Raw genomic sequence first — 24270 nt, 5'->3', positions numbered from 1 at the left:
TTCGCGCTTCGCGCGTTTAGATGAGAAAAGCTGGCTCAGTAAATGGACAGTGGACACCCAATGTAGATGACTAGTATCAGCAAATAGCGGATAGCCGAAGAGGGGTCTGGAAGTGAAGCCCCCCGGAAGTTAGTTTTATCACCCGATGGGGGCCCTAGACCAACGTTTTTTTTTTTGGGGGGGGGGGGGGCTGACGAAGTGTTGTTACGTCCCTGCTAACGAATTAATTGTACTTACGGGCACGCCCGAATATGTTTAATTATTAATATCGTGCCCTTTATTTTCCCATACAACAGCTCACTCAGCGCTACTGGTAAATCTGATTTCGTGGGCTGAGAGGATAAAAAGTTTATAGCGGGGCATGTATGTAACTACCACCTATAATTCATTCATGCATTATAGAAAATTTTGGTACCTAGGGCGATCAGTCCACACAAACTTTGCTGACCATCGAAATCACGCTACGGGGTTCTTGGGGGAGAAGCCCTCAGAAGTGTGGTTTATCACGCTATGGGTGCGCAAGGCAATCGGTTTTAGGGGGTTGACGAAGTGCTGTTACGGCCCTCCCTCTTACTCATTGTCTTTATTACATTCCTTACAATATGAGGTTGGGGGGGGCGCTGGAGCACGATAATTTTTAAAAGGGGGCGCTGGAGGAAAAAAGGTTAAGAACCACTGGTGTACATCAACAACAGTTTTTGCAGAACAAAATGATTTTCCCATAAATCAAAAGGATTAGTATGAATATTTACTTGAAATCTGTGTGGCTGCTGCTGTATGGGACTTGCGTGTCTCTGAAACTATCTCAGCGAACCCCACCGTGAAGAACCACTAATCTCTATACTTAGTAGAGCTTACTCGGGCCACCACTGTTTGTGAATTAACCGCTTATGTGCACTGTGCAGTGTGCAGTACACACAAAATCATGCACCTTTTCTTCAATTTTATGCGTATTCAAAATCGAAATTGATCTTTTTTTTATGGATTTTTTCAAATGTGTGACTGAGAAAATTATCATGCAAATTATAATTGTAGTATCGTTTTCTACGAGGTTATATGAGCTAATCAGGGCTTTGGAGCAGCCGTAAATTTGCATTGCTCCAGCTCCGGCTCCGGAGCTTTCTTCTATCGTACATTAGCTCCGGCTCCAGCTCCGGAGCCGCATTATTACCACTGCTCTGGCTCCAGCTCCGGCTTCCGCTCTGAAAACTATCGAAGGTGTCTGTCTATACCCGGGGTGGGCAACCCGCGGCCTGCGGGCCATATGTGACCCGCTAGAAGGTTTTGAGTAGCCCGCGAGCTAATTTCCCATTATATTATCGAAATTCCGTTATATTATCGAAATTGAATTGCTCAGATTGTGAACTTGCAAGGCCAACCAAAAATATGATTAGTCTGGCCGCGACACTTGGGATGTTGATGACTGTAGCCGCCGTACGGCCCTAAGGTGTCGCTGTGGCTCCTTCACACTCCCGCCGAGCAAGAAAGTGGACTCTGTGTCATTGTTACCTCATAGCGGTAACTAGGTCTGACGTATCGTGGTGAAATTCACTGTTTAGTGCGGTTGCCAGTGAACTCGGCCCATGACGAACTCGGCCTATTGAACTCGGCCCATGACGAACTCGGCCTATGACCAACTCGGCCCGTGGGGAATTTCTTAGTATTAATGATTATAAACGTCGTAAATTGTATTATTTGTCGGAGAAAATGGTTAATTTGGGAGTGATGGACATGTCGTACGAATGCTGGGGGGAGGGCAGTATTGCAGTCCTCGGAATTGGAAGTTTTACTAGCCGCCGTCATAACACGTGGGGATTGCCAGTGAACTCGGCCCATGACGAATTCGGCCCATGACGAACTCGGCCTATGACGAACTCGGCCCATGACCACCGCGGCTTATGACGAACTCGGCCCATGACGAACTCGGCCTATGACCAACTCGGCCTGTGGGGAATTTCTTAGTATTAATGATTATAAACGTCGTAAATTGTATTATTTCTCGGAGAAAATGGTTAATTTGGGAGTGATGGACATGTCGTACGAATGCTATTCCCAATAGGGCGGGGGGGGGGGGGCAGTATTGCAGTTCTCGGAATTGGAAGTTTTACTTGCCGCCGTCATAACACGTGGGCAAGTCGTATGAATCTAAAGTCAGGTCTGTCTGTCCCTAACCCTAACCTAACCCTAATCCTAACCTAACCCTAATCCTAACCTAACCCTAATCCTAACCTAACCCTAACCTAACCCTAATCCTAACCTAACCCTAATCCTAACCTAACCCTAATCATAACCCTAATCATAACCCTAACCTAATCCTAAGCTAACCCTAATCCTAACCCTAACCTAACTCTAATCATAACCCTTACCCTAACCTAACCCTAATCATAACCCTAATCCTAACCCTAAGCTAACCCTAATCCTAACCCTAACCTAACTCTAATCATAACCCTAATCCTAACCTCCTAATCACTTGATAATATTATAATTATCGTAATATAATTCACATTAATAGTTGAGTTGGTGCGAGGTTTTTTTCTGTCTAGGCCCTATTCCTTGACGATACTGCCCCCAGTGGTAATAACATTGATACGACATGTCCATCACCACCAATTTACCATTGTCTCCACAGAATTAATACAATTCACGACATTTATAATAATTTTTATCAACAAATTCACCATGGGCCGAGTTGGTCATAGGCCGAGTTCGTCGAGTTGGTAATAGGCCGAGTTCGTCATGGGCCGAGTTCGTCATGGGCCGAGTTCAATAGGCCGAGTTCGTCATGGGCCGAGTTCACTGGTTACCGTTTAGTGCACGTGTGTTAGATGTAGGATCGTTTTGGCATTAGTTCAGTTATTAGAATAGAAATAGTTAGGTTTATTGCATTTCTAGAATATGGCTAGTTAGGCTAATCCATTCATTGTCTCACTGTTTTGATATCTCGTTACAGTCAAAGTAAATCTATAAATTAAATAAACTAAAAAACCCGGAAGACACATTGTCAAGTAAGATGCTTTGTATTTGATTAGCTTAGTACGTACTTGCCAATGCTGATTGTATTTCATTTTTAATAGAAAACACGCACCAACAAAGCGAGTCTTTTTCTCTGTGCCGAAAGGGAATATAAGCAGCCAGATATTTCAATCCATCCTGTGGCGCGATCTGCGGGTTGCGGCTACATTAGTTTTTTGACAATCTTCAAATCTGTTCGTTGGAACACCTTCATCAACAAAGAAAACCAAAATGGCTGAAGAAGCTAATTCAAACTTGCTGCTAGTGGAGACCGAAGAGAAAACGACAGTACCGGTACGTTATGATAAATCAAACAATGCCCAGGCGGGCACAAACAGTGGTTCTTTTGGCCTCGAACAAATCCAAAGAATGTCGAACACTGACAAACAAAAAGAAAACAAAAAGTCAAAGTCAGCTGTGTCGACGATTCACAAATCAAAGTTATCGAGGTCACATTCCATGACTCTTAGGAGCCTGCCGACCAAAGGCAGGTCGTCCTTGTCATCGAGCCACTGCTCAAACAAGCCAAAAACCCTACCGGTATTTGCCAAATCACTGAAATCACGATCGTCCGTCTCAAGCACTGCAACAGGATCAAGCTATATGAGTAACTCTCAAATACTCAGTTTACAACACTCGAGGGATGTTCACCGCGACAAAAAGGCTGAAATGGACAAAAAACACGTCCAGCATCGCTTTCAACAGGAAAATGACGCCTTCGAAGATCAGATAAGATCTGAAGAGGAACAGATCTACCAGGAATTACGACGTCAAGAAGAAGAAGAAAAGAGGCGTCAAGAAGAGGAAAAGAGGCGTCAAGAAGAAGAAAAGAGGTATCGAATGGAGTTACGACTAAAACTCGAAATGCATAAAAAGAAAGCTCTCGAAGGCAGAAGGTCTTTGAATCTAAGATTGAGGAATAACCTACAAGAAATTGACGATAGAACTGAGCGAGAAAAGCTACAATCAGAAGCTCAATTCGAGGAAATTATGATTGAACGGGGACTCTATAACGGCTCTAAAAGCACCCAAATTGTGCATCAACCAACATCAAGCTCGAACTCCGTCACAGTATCCGAGAACGCCAACGTTCCACTGGCACCAGTGGTGAAACCAGAACTGCAGCAACTTCGAGAATCGTCGGTGACTCCAAATCTCTCAGAAACAGGTACGTCGGCTATTTTCTCACCCCTTGGAAGTTCATATTGTTCCTTACCAATTCGCAGTGTGGGTGCTATGAATGCAAGTAGTGTGAGTGCAACGAATGCCAGCAGTACGAGTATAAGTAGCCCTAGTACTGTGATATCTGGCACTAACGCCTATCATCAACCTTCTAACTTGGTTTGGTCTAATAGTCCCATCATGTCAAATCTAACAAACATGGTAGCTACAACTTCTCCGCTCATTGCTTTGAATCATAAGCCTATTTTCGATGTGAGAAGGCCACCTGACCCAGAAGTAGTGCCTAGTTCGATTTTGAATTCGATAAAAAATGACTCTCGTTCGCCCGCCAACGTTGTGTATTCTGTAGCTCCGCCAGTAATTCAACAAAACCTTTTGCCACCTTTCGAACCCCCAATATTTTCTGGTAACCCCAGTGATTTCAATAGTTTCATGGATATTTTCGAAACGACGATTGGAAACAAAATTACTGAACCAAAACAAAAACTGGTCTACTTGATGCGTTACACCAAAGGACCAGCAAATACTCTCGTCAAGAGCTGCCTACACCTTGATGCTGATAACTGCTACAGAGAAGCCCTGAAACTATTACAAGAGACGTATGGCCAAAAGTTCCGAATCGGACCTTCTTGCTTAAACTCAGTATCTTCTGGTCCTCAAGTAAAGTTGCATGATCAGGATGGCTTGGCGATTCTTTCCGCTGACCTTATATCCTGTGTAAATACTCTCAAAGGTATTAACTACCAATCCGTCTCGCTGGAGACAATTGATAAAATCGCACTCAGAATGCCCTCACAATGGAGGTCAGGCTGGCTTAGCGTCATGGACCATATCCTCCATGAACTGCAGTGCGATGTGAAAATGAGTGATCTGTCTGCTTACCTGCGTAAAAAGGTACGTGAAGCGTCGAACGTTCCTTCCCAAGAACAAAGTACAAAGAATAATCCAGTGGTTGTAAGGCAAACAAAATCAAACTTTGCAACTTCTGTTTGTGCCGGTAATAAAGGCACCAAGGATGACTGTGGGTCATTGTGCATAAAATGTAAGAAAAAACACTTTCTCAATCAGTGTCAGCAGTTCCGTGATATGGACGTTACTGGTAGAAGAGATTTCGTGAAAAGTAATAAGCTATGCTTCTCATGCTTGCAACCCGGACACTGGTCCGACAACTGTACTAGAGAAAAACCATGCAAGTATCAACATTGTAATGGAAAACATACAACACTCCTGCATGTGAATCCAGTCTCTTCTGACAATGCGAGCGAACCTGTCGTCCAAAATTCTGTGACTTCAACTGTGGCCCAAGAAAACGCTCCAAAGGCTCAAGGACGTGTGAAATTCAATGCATTCGCCAAATTACCTGAAGAAAATGTGTTACTCAACGTGGCACCTGTCCGCGTCAGAATTCGAGGAACAAACTGCTATCTTGCTACACACGCTTTCTTTGACAATGGAAGTCATCTTTCCTTCATCAGTGAAAATCTTGCAAATGAACTTTGCCTCCAAGGCAGTCCAACAGAATTTGATCTTCGCACTCTGGCAGGATTATCCGGTTACAAAGGTAATATATTCGATAATCTTGAGTTATCCGACTTCTATGGCACAGAATATGCTCCGCTCGCACCATTAGTATCAACTGACTGTATTGGTGTTGAGGACGTTGATATTCCCAAACAAGAAGATGTCAACCAATTTCCGGAATTCCAAGACGTGTGTATTCCAAAACTTGCATCCGAAGTTGGACTATTAATTGGAAAAGAAAACAGAAGGCTTCACAAGCCCTTGGAGGTAATTCATGGTCCAAATGACTATTATGCAACCAGAACGTTTGCTGGCTGGATGATAAACTGCCCAGCCGAAGTGGCAGGCGGAATAAAAAAGGTATTTTTCTCAAAGCCTGCTACGAATTCGCCCAAATCCTTATGTCAGCTGTGTCGAGATTTTGTCGACTCGAAGAAGAAGGAGAAACAAGAACTGTCACAAAATGATAAACTGTCTCTTGAATCTGCAGAAAAATCAATGGAACTGTATAATGACATCTCACTTAATGATGGTCTGTTACAGGGGCCAGATTTGACAAAGGACCTGGTTGAAGTCTCATCCAGTGTCCACAAACATATCGTCGGCATCCAAGGAGATGTTCGAGCTGTGATTCACCAAGCGAAGGCTTGTAAAGATGACAAGGATCTGTTTCGCCTCCTACGGAAGAAAGATTTCCCTTACTCTGAAATGAACTCAATCTATAAGGTCAACAATGCCAAATACTTTCCAAAAGAACCGATATTTCCAATCGGTCTCTCCTTTCTCTGGACGATCTGTATAACTGTAATGTGGCATCTGGCAAACTTCTACAAAGTCTTCAAGACATTCGTTTTCAACCTTGTCAACCAAATCAAAGTTGGGTCCAACCCGTATCGATGGTGGAATGTACCGTCCAAGTTGAATCCCTGCAGACATCGCCTCGAGAGGCCTTTCTGCTGATACACTTCTAAATTTGTCTCCTTGTCAAACAATCCACAGCTGCTCTTAGACCAACCACTGTGGACTAAACTTTCAAAGTACACCTGTTGTATTTCTAAGCTTGCCCTCTTACATAAGAGAGAATAACTTTAGTTGTGACTTCGTTAAATAATTACCATTTCGTTTGGTAGCACCTGCTGGCTGCGTGAGTGTGTGTATGTGTGGAAATCTCCAAATTCGGAACAAATTTTGAATTTCCAAGGGGCCAGGATGTAGCCGCCGTACGGCCCTAAGGTGTCGCTGTGGCTCCTTCACACTCCCGCCGAGCAAGAAAGTGGACTCTGTGTCATTGTTACCTCATAGCGGTAACTAGGTCTGACGTATCGTGGTGAAATTCACTGTTTAGTGCACGTGTGTTAGATGTAGGATCGTTTTGGCATTAGTTCAGTTATTAGAATAGAAATAGTTAGGTTTATTGCATTTCTAGAATATGGCTAGTTAGGCTAATCCATTCATTGTCTCACTGTTTTGATATCTCGTTACAGTCAAAGTAAATCTATAAATTAAATAAACTAAAAAACCCGGAAGACACATTGTCAAGTAAGATGCTTTGTATTTGATTAGCTTAGTACGTACTTGCCAATGCTGATTGTATTTCATTTTTAATAGAAAACACGCACCAACAAAGCGAGTCTTTTTCTCTGTGCCGAAAGGGAATATAAGCAGCCAGATATTTCAATCCATCCTGTGGCGCGATCTGCGGGTTGCGGCTACAATGACTAAAATATCAGCTCCGACGCATTGGCAGATCCAGGGTCCAGTCACATTTTTAGTAAATCGTCGTACATTATAATAAACAAAAAAACGTAGAATTTTTCTTCACGCTTCGTGTGTTTAATTGTCACCCGATTTCTTTCTTTGTAGCCTACCCCCACCTGAAAATGAAAAAACGCCTGATTTAGCTGATTGAGTCTAACTATATTCGCAATTACGAGAAAAAGTCTTTTCACGTTTGCGCACGCAGAAAGATCGTCAACGATGAAATGTAGGCACAAAATGATTGTCGTATATTAGCGGAAATCTTCGATATCGATATGTCCAGGTGCCGGATAGTCCTGTCCTTGCAAACTGAGCCCAGCGGGCGGTATACAGCTTACCCGCAATATAACCAAGTAATAACAATATTCACTTTGAAAATTTTACGCGCCTGGCGCGGCTAGTGGGCAGCGCACTCGTTCGTCAATTTCATGTGACCCTTTAGCCGAAAAGGTTGGCCACCCCTGGTCTATATAGATTACTAATTTACCCGTAGGTTAGTTATCTATAGTAATCTAGAGTCTGTCAGCCGTCAGTAACATCGGATGCAGCAACGAAGACATAGGTGTCGCCGTGCCGGCTTGTGACGTCATAATGAATACTTGTCAATTGTCGATAACATCATAGTTGCACTAGAACGCACTTTACTCCGTGCCATTGCTGTGTACAGCATTAAAATTCCGATGCGGCGTTTTAACACTGCCACTGTACTCGTTAACATTAAGCCATACAGCTCAATTCAATCTTTAAATGTGCGATTAATTATTATTCAACTGTAACTGTAGTAAGAGCAATATCGGCGGATATAACGACGTGATCAATCGAAATTCGATTTGTAACAAATGGCCAATGGTTTGACGCTCGATATTGGTGCACTCGTTACCAGTCCATCCGCAGTGTCGATCAAATTTATCGGAATATAATATTTTCCCGTTGAAACGAATCGAAAAATCGAATTGAACACTGTGCCATGCACATTGCGCTATGCCCATAACGAATTAAACTATGCAGTATGCACATTGCACATTTACAAGTCACAGTGCGCGATAATCTGGGAATACTAGAGTATAAAGCAAACACCAAGAATGAATATACGGAACAGATGATTACAAATTGGAAATCGCATATCAAATCATTAATTTGTGTCCAACATAAAATACCATGGGGTTCCGGGCTACTCTTGTGCCATTCCCCATTTACGCTCGAAAATCCTTACTGGAGTGCATGACGATGATGCGCAGTAATGAATTTCAATTAGCATGCATAATTGCATACTCAATAACACTGTCCAATTTCGCGGCCCGATTAAAGAACTATCACGAAAGAACGAGTATTTGCTCATCCGATTCATATCAACGATGAGATGGAATTTCTCGGCTCGTGGTCGTCATATCGACATGTGCAGAGAAATCACGTTTTTAATCTCTCCAATATCGCGTAATACATAGTGATCATTATTTTAGAACCGTATACAATTGGCCAACAAGGTTATGCTAATGATGAAATTCCGGGTATGCCGAATCCCCTCAATATTCACAGGCATATTTCGCATACCGAGGTTCGGCACTCATGTGTGAAAACTGAACATTGAACAGATGACTGCTCTGCTGTTAAATCCCCAGGAAAATGGTTAGTCGGAAAAGGTAGCGCCAAAGAGTAAAATATTCTTAATTTCGCGAAGGCCTGCTGTTGAATTATGTGAACTCAGCAGATACGGTTGCTGCGTATATAATAGCATCTTATGATGCTCCGGCTCCGGCTCCAGGTCCGGTAAAACTGCACGGCTTCGGGGCTCCGGCTCCGGCTCCAAAGCCCTGGAGCTAATCATACAATAATATATACATACATACTACAGTGTATTGGCCACGCTTCATTGTAGATTCGTGTTTTGGAATCACGACACGCCATATCTGGTTTAGTTTTGGGTTAAACTTATAAAACTATATTTCATATTAACGATCTTCAGTTTATTTCTTTTGATTCTATACAGTAGGCAATATGCACTTGTTCGCTTAAAACGCTTTTGCACTGAACTATAAAAGTTTTTGTAGCTTTTCCGTTTTGAAATTGGAATTTACCTTCGTGACTTGACTGCTGCGGACAATCTCTCGGGAAGAAGAATGATGTCAAATTTCGTTGTGTACGCGGAACTCGTCGAAAATAATACAGCGCGTATGAATGATTTTACTCATGTATTGTCTTGATAACAAGTTTTACGCGTGTCGTGATGAAATACTTCCCCATTTTAGTACACCTTCATCCATTATGTTCAGCTTACACTGATTCACTGTGTACCGCGGCACATATGTGTGCACTGTGCAGCCACAGACTCTCAGAGATTGTCGCGAATATTTTTGGAGTTTTGGAAAAGAATTGTGAAAACAATTTTTAAAAAACGCCTGGAGACTAGCATATTTAAGGTAGCATTGGAAACAAATGGTTGCTTGAAACAAATTTGTTTTTTTAAGTTGTATAATTATGCCGTAATTGTGTAAATGCACTCCAAAGAACATGTAAAATGAGCGTACGGACGATTTTCGCCCGATTTTACCGATGTATACGATATATGTAATGGTTGGAACCCTCGTAATAGTCGGTTCAATAGCTATAGTACGTAGATATTCTTTATTCACAGTAAAACTGGTAGATACACACATAATCCGGGGAGCAACCTGCCCCCAAAGGAAAATGGCGAGATTGGAGTAAATTTTTAAAATTTCAGTAATACATTCAAATTGTTATTCCTATGCAATACACGGAGAAGTCAGATTACAGAATTGCAGCAGATGAAGAATTGGCAGAGGTAGAGATGATTGAAGATGAAGAATCGAAATTACAGAAATTATGCTGTGATTCACAAGTGTAATTTTAGTCCATTGGTGCATTCAAGGCCTTCCGAAGAATGTGCACAGTGCCCAATAATGTGATTTTCTGGATCATGTCGAATCGAACGTTACCCGGAATTTGTTGGATATGCCTCATGAGTTTTTTGCTCACGACCCCTGTAGCACCAATGACTATCGGTACAATGTTTATTTTGCATCGCCACATTTTCTCACATTCCATTTTGAGGTCTGCGTATTTGGAGTATTTTTCTGATTCTTTTTGCAGTAGGTTGTGATCAGCTGGGACAGCCATTTCAATGAATAAGCATTCTCTTTTCTTTTTTAGTTTGACGATTATATCCGGGCGGTTGCTCCTGATTTCGCGGTCAGTTATAACTGGTACATCCCACAGAATTTTTACTTGTTCGTTTTCTGTCACTGGTGCTGGGCTGTAATCATACCAATTTTTTGTCGAAGTGGTGATGTCAAAATGTTTGCATAATTCAAGATGAATGTAGTGACCAATCCTATTGTGTCTCCATGTGTATTCGGTAGCTGCAAGTGCACCACAGCCGGACATGAGATGTGCTACAGTTTCATTTTGGTTGTGGCACATTCTGCATTTGCCGTCCGTGTTTTGCTTCAGAATTCTTCTGCGATAGTATTTTGTAGGAAGCGATTGGTCTTGTGCTGCGAAAATGAATCCTTCGCTTGCCGGTTTCAGGCCAGAGCTGGATAGCCAGGTCCATGAAAGCTCGTCTACATGGGGCTGTGAAGTTAACTTCTTGTGCTGTCCATGAAGAGGCATTGATTCCCATATCGTTTCTCTCATTTTGAGCATTGCATTTTTGTACTGGACTCGTGCTGCTTTTGCTATTGTTGTGGGTTTGGCAACAGTGTTTTCAGCAGTGTACAGGTTAGCTGTTTCCATGTTGACTTCTCTGACGTACTTGTCGTGACGATAGCTCAGAGATTTTGTTTTGCGCTGTTTGTCTTCCTGTGCAATGAGTATGCAGTAAATGTTTTCGCTGTTGTTGATGTACTGTGACAAGCCGATGATTTCTGTTTTGAAAGTTTGTTCAATTTCTTGTAGTCCTCGACCACCTTTTTTTCTGGGGATGTACAGTCTTTGTGTATCAGATTTTGGGTGATGCATGTGGTGCATTGTCATCAATTTTCTCGTCTTTGTATCCAATTTTTTAATTTCATCTTTGCGCCAGTTCACCACACCAAAGCTATATCTCAAGACAGGCACTGCAAGACTGTTTATGGCATTGATTTTGTTTTTGGAATTGAGTTCAGTTTTGAGAATTGACTTGAGCCTGCTAATGTATTCCTTTTTCAGACTTGATTTCATTGTAGCATGTTTAATGTTGTCGCTTTCACAGATCCCTAGATATTTATAGTGATCTTCGGCATTCAATTCTGTTATGGTTTCACCCAGTTTGAAGCTCATGTCGCCAGTGCTGGTGACTCTTCCACGTCGTATGGTAAGTTTTGAGCATTTATCCAAGCCAAATTTCATTTTTATATCTTCCGAAAACTCATGAACAATTTTCATTTGGTTATTCAGGTCTGCATCGGATTTCGCGTACAGTTTCAGATCATCCATGAACAAAAGGTGATGAATCTTTTGACCTTCAGAATTTGCTGCTTTTTTCATCACGTATCCTGTTTCATTTTTTCTCAGCAACTCACTGAGTGGAGCTAAACTGAGGCAGAATAGAAGTGGTGAGAATGAGTCGCCTTGAAAGATACCATTCCGTATCTGAATTGTACAGGTTTCTGTTTCGCCTTGATCATGTTTGATCAACAGTTTGGTATGCCAATTTTTCATTGAATCTTCAATAAATCTGATGATGATCGGATTCATTTTGTACATACGCATTGTTTTCAGTATCCATGTGTGAGGGACTGAATCGAAAGCTTTTTTGTAGTCTATCCATGCCATGCTGAGGTTAGTGTGTCTCCTCTTGCAGTTTTCAAGAATGGTTTTGTCAAGGAGCAGGTGGTCCTTACAGCCAAGGGCACCTTCCTTGCATCCTTTCTGCTCAGGCGGAAGAAGGTTTTCTAGGTGTTTGTAGCTTCGTTTTGCCAGGATTTTGGTCAGTGTTTTGTACATGGTTGTCAGGCATGTTATCGGCCTGTAGTTCTTGGGGTCCCTGGTGTTTTCATTTTTTGGAATAAGATAGGTGATCCCTTGTGTGAACCAGGCTGGGATCTCGTGCGAGTTGGTTGAGGATAAAAGCTCATTGTACGTAGATATTATTATTATTATTATTATTAATATTATTTCAAATATGAGTGGTACTTTTCGCCATTTATGGCCTTGTGCACCACGGTCGTCAGGAAATTCAAATCAAGCAGTAACTAAATGAACTAATTACAACTTATCACGAATTCAGCAACGGCGGTGGACAATTGCGACGACGAGAGTGAGTATGGTGAAGGGTATATGTAACTGATTGCAATAAGTTATTAAAAATGATCGATGGAAGTCGTATTTAATGCATGATATTAAAAAGTGTTCGACTGTTTCGTGGATATAGATCATTGGTGTGGAATGAATGTTCTGATGATGATGAACGTCGACCGTAAAAACGCTGCATGACGATGTAGTCCTGGTTAAACATATTTATGGTCCGTATATGACAGGAGTTGGAAGCTTATTTGGTAAAATGAGCTATATTTAGCCTATATTTTCAGTTGACAATGTAATTCCACTATGACGTCATGAATATGGCTTGAAAAAAACATGTTTTAAGCAAGGGCCTTTTTTAACATGTTTGTTTTAAATTGATTTTTGTTTTAAATGCAACCCTCAGCATATGCGACTTACAGACGCTTTAACTTCTGTAACAGCTGATAAATAAGCACAAGTGTCAATGAAAACAGTTATGGCATCCTAATAAATCAGGCGAAATGCCCATTTAAAATTTGAAGCTATTTCTTTGAAAGAAACTTGATGATTTTTAGCTGTCTGCTAACAAATCCTATTCCATAATCGCTGCGAAAGCAATCAACATTGTTGTAAAATTTGCATCTTCATGGCTAGGTCTACATGGCTTTTCTTTTTTTGAGTAAATTAAAAGCTGTGAAGAGATACTGCTTGGAATTTATGACAAGATGCGGGTACGTTTGTGTACAATTCTACCTCCTTTCAATTGTATATGTTCTGTTCACGTAATAAAATAATAAACATCGATCTTTTTTAAAGCATCTTATTTTTTTGGCCCACGTGTGCCACAAGCCGAAAAAGTTTGGGAACTGACTTCAGCAACATTAGAGTTAGGAGTATATTTTACCCCGCTCTATGTTATACATCTCCCGCCACACATGCGTGACCGCAGAAATCATCAAAGTCCAATCTTTTATGCTTCTTTAGACAAGCGGAGACTCCTTGGTACAAGACAAATGTGAGAATTCTCCATGAGTTAATCGAACTTATTAAATTCAAAATATAGATATTCGGCAATATAGATATTCGGCTATCTATTTCCGAGGTCCACCATGCTTTTCTATACGCGGACCGGCTCACGTGTTTGGTTGATAATTATGACAGAAATCGGTTCACAGACCAGTGGTTGGGAACCGCATATTTATCTATATTATCGCCTATTTTAAATAAGAGACGCGGTCGAATCGATGTGCTTCCAAAAGGATCCGTAAGCCAGCCATCTTTGAGCTGAGCAAACTTCATACTATGGACAATGGATCGCATTTCGTGCCACAGCTGCAGGCCTATACATAGTTACGATTTTATTGTCAATAGATTTTAAATTGCAATTAGGGAAAGGGTTACGATGTAGGCTCATGCATTGACAATGTTCTTTGTGAATCGTCGATAGATAATTTTTCAAATAAGTGTTATCTCGTCTCTGAAGTTAGCGATGACAAAAGAATAGAAATATTGGCGACACTTCATCTCTGGCCACAGGTGAGGTTTTGCTCTTGGTAGGAGCTCTTTTGGGTATTGCAAAGTCATATTCTTGTAGTCGCAGTAAAGCGGAGTCATCACGTCACTGTTGAAAAACGTCCTCTTCAATGAGCGTCCTGGCTACTCCCAAATTCCTTACAATTGGATTCCCGATGATACTTTCAAGATTCACGTTGAATGTCGATTGCTGGAGTTGGCTTGTTTTACACCGGACACCGTGGGATGTAGGGGAGATGTGGTACCGATGGATCACTGGGACCGAAAATACTTGAAAAATTCTCCATGATAATTCCATGATTACACTCCGGGAATTTGTCTACAATTACATGCTGACACAATCTTTCCTCACATGCAAAAAATTCGACCTGCGTGAGTTATGGGTTCTGTGACGAATGATTTACGTTTTAGGGGGTGTAAAGTAAATTTGGATCGACATTTGCGTTTTTCTATATCACCTTTCAGACTAACAAGCCCGCCATAGTTTTTGATGTGAAGTATAGGGCTTGTATCAGGGTATATAATGGCACATATTTTTTGAATCAATACCATCCTCGAGTGGACTATTTTCAAGTCAATTACAATATTTATGGGGTGGGGGACCTATAGTACTATAGCCAAATCAAGCAAAATAGATGGACCAACTAATCACTTAGCAACAGAAACTCGCCTACATATATATAGGCTGTAAATTATAGTTACCTGTGGTGTTTTATCGCTAGTACGAGGTATTTGAAAGTCAAAATGTCGATTTGCGGGTAATATGTATGTGGCATTAATTTTGTAAGTTTAGGTAGGCTTACCATACGTCCCGTTTTAGGCGGGATAGTCCCGCTTTTTAACGTCTTGTCCCGGCATCCCGACCAGTCAACCAAACGTCCCGCTTTTTAAGGCCGTAAGGTACTGCTGAACTAACAAAATTTTCCAAATTTTTTTTATTGCAGAATCCTAAAGTATGAAACTAGTTCTTCTTTTAGTAGCCAGCTCGTCAAATTTTGATCTGGGCCACGGAACATTTTCGAATTGGAGATGGAGTCGAACCACTGGATATGGGGTATTTATAAATCTTCGTGGCGCGCACCGGCATAAGGCTGATAACCAATCTTATCGGTAGGACATGAATATGACTTAACGATAGGCAATTATACGCTCCCTTTTTTATCTAACTCATCACCCTCCACCAACTGCACCGCTAACTCTGATCATGTGGGCGGAGAGTAGTATTTAAATAGTAATATATAGAACAACCAATATCATTAACAGAATTCATTCGAATAATTTAACGACCAGATGTATATAGAAACTTGATTCATAAAGCAAGAACCCCCTCTCCCCAGAAGTTAAATCGATTAACCTATAGTGTGGGATCACAATCATTGTTTATTTGGGCGGGAAGTGACTGAAAACATGTGCTTTCGGTCCCGGTTACACAACACACAGCCACATACTCCTGAACCGGATCGTGGCCACCTCTGGTTCATCATGAGCAAAGCTTTGCTAGTGTGACGTCATAACTTATTTTGAAATCAACTAGTGGGCGCTAAAGAGTGTCCGGAATTTGGGTTGAAGAAATATGGTAACCCTAAGTTTAGGCGTAAATCAGAACATGATTTTATGCCAACATTTGAGTTGATATAATGTATTTTATTCTTGAAGGTCGCGACGAAACATTCTTCATTGGCTTGCTGTAGCTTAGCTTATAGTACACAACAAAACAAGTTAACAAATTTGAGTTTTTGACCGTCTGTCTCACAGGTCCCATGGTCGTGTGCCTTTGGACCCACCGGGTGGGGACCGATGACACGTTCGAGCAACAAATTTTAAACGTTTATAAATATTTTTTGAAAAGGTGGATATTCATGGAAATGTCCGCGATAGGTAGATCTTGTATCGAAGAGTTGAGACAGCAAAAGATCTGCTATTCTCGGCTGAAGATTTGAGGGCCAGAGATCAGTTTGCGATTTTTGATCCATCGGTATTGGTCACAGTAGCATAATCTTCCGAGTTGCCGGCTCCATCCGCAGGACTCTTCGGCAACTTCATCAGCCTTCGTGTTCTGTTTCGATTTCAAAATGACATTGTAACGTGATCTATGCTATAATCAAGCATGCGTCATGCCTCATGCGGTATCTCAATGTTCATGCGTTTATTTAATTATTATCTTGGGGTCTCAACCTCGCGTTGTTTTGAATTGCTGAGTTCAATGGTTCTCAACCTTTTTGTTTTCGCGGACCTCTATTGGACCGCCACGAACCCCCGCGAATTCCCAGTAATTTTATTTCCAATTTAGCTCAACTGTCGTGCAACCGTCTTCTGTCTTATGCAAAATTATTATTAAACAGTACCAAAATGACCGTTATTTGAAAATAACATCATAAAATATAAATATATTTGGTAGGCTTTTTCAATTCAAAGCTAATGCTGCAGCTGCATTTCCTGACATGCATGGTCGTGTCTCGAAAATACTCGCCTTCGATTTGATATGAGCGTGTGCAGAAAATATATTTCCAAAAAGATAGGGGTGTGGAATGTAATATTAATGCGCGGGAGCGTGACTGGGGAAGGTTGTGTGAGAGCAGGACCGAAACAGCACTTCGTCAGCCCCCCAAACGTAGGTGTTGGGTCGCCCCATACGATGAGAAACCTTACTTCTGGGGGCGAAGCCATCCATCCGACGTTTTTGCCGCTACTTATTAGCGAATTTGATTATACTCTGTTTAGCGAGTCAGCTTGTATCGCCTAAACGCGCAGGCGCGAAAATTTTCTATGAATCATTATTGAATCAGTCAATAGGATTTGGGAATTGCATATATATTTCTATCAATTTTTCATCCTCTCTATTATCACGTAATCAGATTTACCGGTAGAGCTGAGTGAGGTGTCTTGAAAAATCTAGATCCCGTAAATACTAATTGAACATCTTCACTCGAACCCTTCGGTATAATGACTTCGTTACATGATGCTATTTCGTGACCTCCTGTCTGATATTTAAAAGTTGATGAAATCGCCTAAACGTACCAAAAAACTAAAAGACTCACACGATTTCAAATTGGTATTTATTCACTGGCAAATAATTTTTCCCTGCGGGATGGTATTTGTCTTCTGGGGTTCAGATTGCCCGGACAGGCGCCTTGGCGCCTATGGACAATCAGAGATTTATGTACATATATTCAAAGATTCGATCAGCATAATGGCTGTCCTTTTCGGCCAAGGTTTTCTCGCTGCCGATCATGCTGACACACTTCTCGGAGTCGTATGTTACAGGGCATAAAACTTCATATGTCTCGGTGCGTCGTGGCACGGTAACGGCCGACGTCGAAATGCCCATTTATAATAATCATGCGTGTTTTTTCTTGGGGGAAACATACCCAATAAACAATATATTTGACAACACTAAATCGCGATCGCAATACTCTGTAATTTATGTTAATTCACGGAATAATGTTGGGCCCCCTTCGAGCTCGACAGCCCCCACCCCCCACCACCCCAATTGAGGGGTTAGAGGTGCGGCAGATACGGTCCTGTGTGTGAGTGAGTGAGCCTCAGGGATGAAGTATAGTAGTAAAGTAGGCAGAAGGGGGTCAGTCTGGAAATGTCAACTCTACTGAGGTGTTTGTACAACTGTACAGTGCATGGATATGTGTGATGCTCATGTGTGAAGCAGATTGTATGCTCTTGTGTTGATCGCCGTTTTAAGTAATTAAGTCATTATGTTAATATATACGTATAAAACCATACGGAATTGTGTTACTGATGGGACCATCACGTAACGATTAGATCTTGAACCCATACATACAACGACGTCCCTGTTAGGTATGCATAGTAGGCCTATGCCGTATATCAGGGACGCTACAAAAGCTTGTTCTGGTACGAGATTTTTGTTATTCCATAATCAGCTGTTTCATCTTTTTCGTCGCCCCCTAGGCACGCAACGTAGAATGCGATACACAAGAGACAAGACGCAGTGAGATAAAGAACAAGTAGAGGATGTCTTGCAGTTATTGTATTATGTTGAATTGAAGAGAATTATATTAAAGATGATGACAATGAAGACGTGTACAGATGACGAATATTTTGTCTGTACTGCTACTCCAAGCAGCAATGTGACTAAGAATTCATGGTGTCGAATGACTGTTTTCTACGTACAATTGCATTTATAATATTTTAATATTTTAATAAACCCGCATATTTTCGGCTGACATTCGTCAAAAACTACATATCGCTTACAATTTACTTGACGCTGAGGTGACATAATAGCATACATAACTAATGAGGGGTTTCTATAAAACGCACCCAAAAAGTATTTCTCACCTCGCCAGAGAAAATAGTAACATGATGACTGTGATCAGCAGCAGACTTCCCAATACCATGGATAAGATTTGATAGATATCACGTGTGCCTTCACGACGCCCATATTGTTCCTCTAAAGCAGGATTCTGTTGTTAAGTAGGAAATACATTTTGATGTCGGTCTCTGGCTCTTACTACTCGTAGTGTTAGGTTCACAGGTGACTGGTCATGTCGGTGCATTGTCTGCTTGGAGGTGGTCGAAGTGTAGAGTAGGGTTATCATATTTTGAGATCAGAAAAAGAGGAGGCTTTTCAAAAATTCTGAAAGCTCTAGTATGCCTACCGGAAAATAAAACTTGTGATTTTGAACATTTTGCGACCAATGGTAGTGTGATGACTCGAAAAAATAAAAATGTCATCTTGCCCATCTCTCCTCCCGAAATACCCGTAGCGCCATATTTTTCGTTGATTGTCTTGGCAATTCTGGCGTTTTAATCGAATTTTAATACTTTTTTCTAGAAAAACAGCACAAATTCCTAAATATTGAACATTTAGACGTCCTCCGAGGAGACTTTCAATTTTTTGTAAAAAGAGGAATATCCTTTTGGAAAAGACATATGGTAACCCTACCGTAGAGTCTGTGCTTGATAACGCGTCGTCTATATGCGATCACAGCCAACGTGGTAAACATATAGAGTTTTGCCTCAGTCTATTTTTCCGAATCACGATAGGTAACAACAGCAATATGTAATATGCAGTATCCTACAGTACTATTTGAAAAAGCCTTGTATATGACTTCGTCAAAAATACGTCTACGTCACTTAAATGATAATAGGCCTATACGTCAACACAACTATTATTGTCAAGTTAGGTGTATTGACCACGATTGCATTTCACCCAAAGGGAGAATCCATAAGAGCCTACTTTAGTTTTACCCGATAGATTTATATTCACGCCACTTACCAAAGTTTGTGAAGTTGTATCGTAGTGCGATCTTAAAATATGAATATCTTCCAATATATAGCACAATGACGGGGAATTCGCTCATGCTAACAGATGCTTCACGTTGTATCCACGGCGTTTCATAGGTAGTAAAACCTGCGCACACGAGACTGATCTTGACTTATGAAATTGTCAGCATTTTACAAATCTTTGAGCTATATCAAGGAGATGGTCAACACGTCAATCACGATTTATAAGAGTCGCTGTCATGAGTCTATGAATATGTGTAGTTCTAGAAAAAATTCGAGTACCAGATGAATAATCCTATCCCTAAAGATCCCTTATCACAGTGGTTCCCAACCATTTCCGACTCATGGTCCTTTATCAAACTCGACACAAATTTTCACCCACCCCATACCTACGGATCGGAAAAAGTGGACATATAGACAGGATATTTATTCACCAAACTCTGATCGCTGGTGAATTGACTTTGAAAAGACCATTTTCCCGCGTCGGTTTGCGCGTCTACTTTCCGTTGAGTTGACCTTTTCTTGGACATCGTTTGCGTCATATTCAGAATAATCCGTCGTCACGTGCATTTTTGGCGTTGTTAATTAAATATTTCGCACTGACGTTCTATTAATTTCGCCTCCTGTCGCCCCGACTCGCCCCCTTCGATGTTTTCGCCCCTTATGTCTCATTATCGCTGACTTGGGGTGGAGGGGAGCGAAATCGCCCACGTTGGGAACCACTGCCTTATCATACTATTGTAAATATTTTTTCATCATTGTGACGCTACAATTTTTTATTGTTGAATCCAGTATTTGTTTTGTTTCACAAACGTGTGGCTAATTCACAGCACGCGAGTCTGAAAATTTCTAGAGAAGAAACATGGTCACAGCTGTGAGTCTCTTGCTAAGCGGCGTTGAAAATATATCTATGTTTACACTATTACCTGTTATTACTAGACTCCAGAAACTGGCGCAACTCGTATTTCCGCACTCGCACACAATACCATATTCCTCTTCATCTAAACTGAAAAGTAACGATCCATTGGTAGAGCAGCTGCGCGAGAGAAACAGCCATTTCTTATTGACAATGCCTCCGTGTTTTATAATCCCAGTCGCGTTAGTACACACATCAATAATCTCTTTCAATCCTTCATCACACGAAACTGCAAAATAGATCCAGGATTATGAATAATACCACAAATTAATTTTGAAACTCCAAGACGATTAAAGATTTATATGCAAATATATAACTGAATGTTTACATGCAGATCTCACAGAACGAAATATACCCAATGACCCGCTGCTTGATTGGAAAGAAACAATGGTCAGGATTTTGAGCTCATCTTACTTCTGGGTGAATGCGCATTATGGCAATAACTATGAAGTAGAGCTGAAAAATAGGTATCCGCTAACTCCGACCTATATTTATCGAACTATACAATGACGTCATCACTCCTTCAACTATTCCAAGTGAGAGAGTCTTCAGTATTGTGGGCTTGTCATATGACGGGTTGTCGGCCAACGGCCATGGTTATGGTGAAAAATGATGATAGTCGGGTTTCCTGAACTACCAATACGCAGGCAGGACCAGGAATACTAGCTTCCTACGCAGATGACGTGCGATTATAAATATATGAAGTTTTTATTGAATATCTGTTTTCATTTTCATATTGCTGCCACAAATTGGAAGTTCCAGTTGATAAATGTTGCATTTCGATATACGTATTGGCACATAATTTTGATATCGCTAGGGCTATAATTGTAACCGAATAACCAATGTTGAGATGAATCGACTATCGACTTGACTAGATCCAACTTTTTCGTATGACTTGATTTGACTCGAGTCACTTTGCAAAAAAAAACTTGACCAGACTTGACTTGACTCGGCTCTTCAAAATAATGGATTGACTCGTGACTCGGAGCAAGATTTACGAGTCAATTTCAAGCCATCAAGTAAACGCCGTCGATTAAATCACTGTATCTTGTGTATGCTCGGATTGTTCACGATACGATGATGTCACTTGAGAGAGCAACCAGTCATTCACTCATTGTATGTTTCATTGTTCCTCTATTGTTAAATCACAAATAAACTGACCGCAAACGAAGTTATCACAGCTTACGTCTGGGGTGGGCAAAACTACGGCCCGTGGGCCACATGCGGCCCGCAACACCGTTCTGTGCGGCCCGCGAGAGTCTAAAGAGACTTTTTTAAATATTGATAAAAAGCTTACTAAAAATCGAAATAATGCAGGGACTTGATTAAACTATTTCTTAGCATATTTCACCATGATAATTCTAAGACAGTGGGTTCTCAAACTGGGGGCCGTGAAAGCATCAGAAGAGGGGCGCGAAGCTGAGCTCGAATGAAAAATTTTTTCGCGCTCCTCGCGATTTACCAACAATTTCATCATTGTTGCTCAGTATTTCACATTTAAGAAGATCTCATTCATGGTCGTATAACCTTCCATGCCATCAAACTATCCGTTAGGTGTGCTATAGCAACCTGTTTGTGTTTTGTGATATGACGTTAAGGGGGCGCGAAATCTTTCATCATCATAAGGGGGGATCTTAAAAAGTTTGAGAACCTCTGTTCCAAGGTAAATACTTCCTATCTTATCTTTTATGTTTAATTTCTGGCGCGACAGCCCTATCTCAAGGCCCCCACAGTTTAAGAGGTTTCAACTGCTAAACATCACAGAAATCCTAAACGAGATTGACATAATTCGGATCACGAGTGGGATTTCAGATTGGCCACTCCAGTTTCAATTATTTCAGTGATGTGCTTATAAAAACCGGTTCGCGCGTGTCTTAGGTATATTCGTTCTCTGTTTGCGTAGAATTGGGGCATTTATATATATTTTATCTACACATAGTAGAAGCGTGTTTGAAGCTAACATGGTTATGATTCTGTGAGCATTGTGTGTCCTGGAACTGTATCAAATGTGAAATTAGTAAATCTATGAACAGATCGCTGTTCACAGATTTAAATTTCAATCCTATTCTAAGAATCGCGAACCGACTTTCATATAGTTTTGACAAATTGGTTATTGTGGTCGACCAGCTAATGAAATCTCGCCACTATCTTTCTGACGCGTGTACGATATCATCAAAGCAATCTTTGGTTTGTTTTAAAGAAGCACATATGTTATCTCCATGTCCTCACTATATAATCAAATACCAATCTTGAGTTTTGGTTGATATTCCCATTTTATACAGTGCGGCCCGCGAATGGATTGAGATGTTGAATGCGGCCCATGAGCTCAAAAGTTTGCCCACCCCTGGCTTACGTTGTCATGTCAGTAGTACAACTGAATGATATATTCATTTTGAAATGAACCTGAATATTTCCGGCTGACTCTCGTCAGGGGTAATCGCCAGCAATTAATAGAGAATGGAAAAGAACCTTGTATATCAACAATCGTATCACAAATTATGACATCACTCGCATGAAATTCCGAATACGAGAGCGTTCAATGTACTATTTTATATGGCACACGAACTCTTTTTGTTGGCACAGCGTTGGCTGGCGTATTTTAATAAAAGTCGACTTGGCGTACCTACGAACTTGTCACACACATGGCACACTGGTGGCGAATGATTGACTATTTTGAATTGATGGGCTCTGAAGGTATCATTCTCAATGTCTTCAGGTTCCAGTTCTGCCGCAAACACATTGAGTTAGCCGGCTTCGAAATTACTGCTGAGAATGTTCGCCTTCTGCCCTAATATTCAGTGGTTCTCACGTCCAACGAAAATAGACTAGTCAACCAGATATCTCATTATGGCCGGCTGTCTACCATTATGGCATCATTCAAACCGTTACTAAGCACCAAAACTTCATTTTGCTGGACTTCAGAACTTAATGATGCATTCGCCAACTCCAAACTCGAGCTCATCAACGCTATCAAAGATGGAGTAAGGCTCTTAGACCCAACTAGAAGAAAATGATTGACCATGGACTGGTCAAAGCCTGGCATTGGCTACTGGTTGTGACAAAAGCACTACAAATGCGCCTCTTTGACACCTGAATGTTGCGACCATGAATTAATCTCGCTGGGCCATGGTTCCTTCGATCCGCCGAACAACGTTATGCTCCTGTAGAGGGCGAGGCGCTTGCAGCTGCATGGGCATTGGAAGATACGAAGTTCTTCCTGATGTGACGACTGACGATCTCATCGTCTGCACTGACCACAAACTTTCAGTAGAAATCTTTGGTGACCGCACACATTGTCATGGTGCTTCCGTGTCGTCCATGTTCCCGGCAAGCTCATTCCTGCACCTGAGGCATTCTCCAGGTACCCTACTAATTCCGACCCGACTTCAGCGGATGACATACCATTGGACCACTGCAACAGTATAATAGCGGCCCATGACGACACCAATCTGCTTGAAAACGGCATTGTGCCGCCTCCCGCGCATCATTGAATGTCATCAAAGTTGTCTCTTGGGACGATGTCAAGCGTAGTACCGCGTACGACACAGTGCTCAGTGAGTTGAAAAATCACATCAGCTTAGGATTCCCAAATGAATCGGATAAAATGCCTCTTCAGCTACAATCATATTGGCGGTGCCGTGACCACCTTTCGATCGTAGACGACGTTTTCATGTATAATGACCGGATTGTCATTCATTCAGTCTTTCATGCGGGGGGGGGGGGGGGGGGGGTGATTTGTGGAATCTTACATTCGTCACGCCAAGGGACTGCCGCCATATCAGAGAGGGCGCAGGGCACAGTATTTTTGGCTGGAATGACTGAGTGTATAGCAGGTACACGAGCACGTTGTGACAATTGCAGTAAAA

General features: G+C 41.4%; 2 protein-coding genes and 1 long non-coding RNA gene across 5 annotated transcripts in view; 1 reads left to right on the top strand and 2 right to left on the bottom strand.

Annotated features, from left to right (window-relative positions):
• LOC145444825 (uncharacterized) overlaps positions 1-24270 on the bottom strand; it is a 134265-nt gene that overhangs the window by 53236 nt on the left and 56759 nt on the right. For both annotated transcript variants that reach the window (XM_080322848.1, XM_080322849.1), the window contains exons 2-4: positions 20415-20633; positions 19481-19615; positions 18541-18652 (exon numbers count right to left, since the gene is read on the bottom strand). In XM_080322848.1, the coding sequence (XP_080178974.1) occupies positions 18541-18652; positions 19481-19615; positions 20415-20633 (466 nt within the window). The remainder of the gene's footprint in view (positions 1-18540; positions 18653-19480; positions 19616-20414; positions 20634-24270) is intronic.
• Positions 1802-2807, bottom strand: LOC145444971 (uncharacterized). The gene is made up of 2 exons (XR_013916831.1): positions 2292-2807; positions 1802-2195 (listed from the first exon to the last, which is right to left on the bottom strand). It is a non-coding gene; the product is annotated as an uncharacterized LOC145444971 (long non-coding RNA).
• LOC145444970 (uncharacterized) lies at positions 2823-7434 on the top strand. Of its 2 annotated transcripts, none has more exons than XR_013916830.1 (2): positions 2823-7254; positions 7324-7434. XR_013916830.1 is itself a non-coding variant. In XM_080323048.1 (2 exons), the coding sequence occupies exon 2, from the start codon at positions 3244-3246 to the stop codon at positions 6673-6675; it is 3432 nt and encodes a 1143-aa protein (XP_080179174.1). In that variant the 5' UTR covers positions 2823-3005; positions 3075-3243; the 3' UTR covers positions 6676-7434. The 2 variants fall into 2 exon arrangements, 1 of the variants encoding a protein (XP_080179174.1); XM_080323048.1 differs by having other exon boundaries at positions 2823-3005; positions 3075-7434.

This window comes from Botryllus schlosseri, chromosome 8 (genome assembly GCF_051294905.1).
Source record: "Botryllus schlosseri isolate E-star chromosome 8, Bs_hap1, whole genome shotgun sequence".
In the NCBI taxonomy this organism is placed as follows: Eukaryota; Metazoa; Chordata; class Ascidiacea; order Stolidobranchia; family Styelidae; genus Botryllus; species Botryllus schlosseri.
The sequence above is the reverse complement of the archived record's forward strand: the minus strand, read 5'-3'. Positions and strand labels throughout refer to the sequence as shown.

Bases quoted from the DNA above. Each gene is read 5' to 3' on its own strand.
- LOC145444970 (XM_080323048.1), top strand. From the start codon at position 3,244: ATGGCTGAAGAAGCTAATTCAAACTTGCTGCTAGTGGAGACCGAAGAG.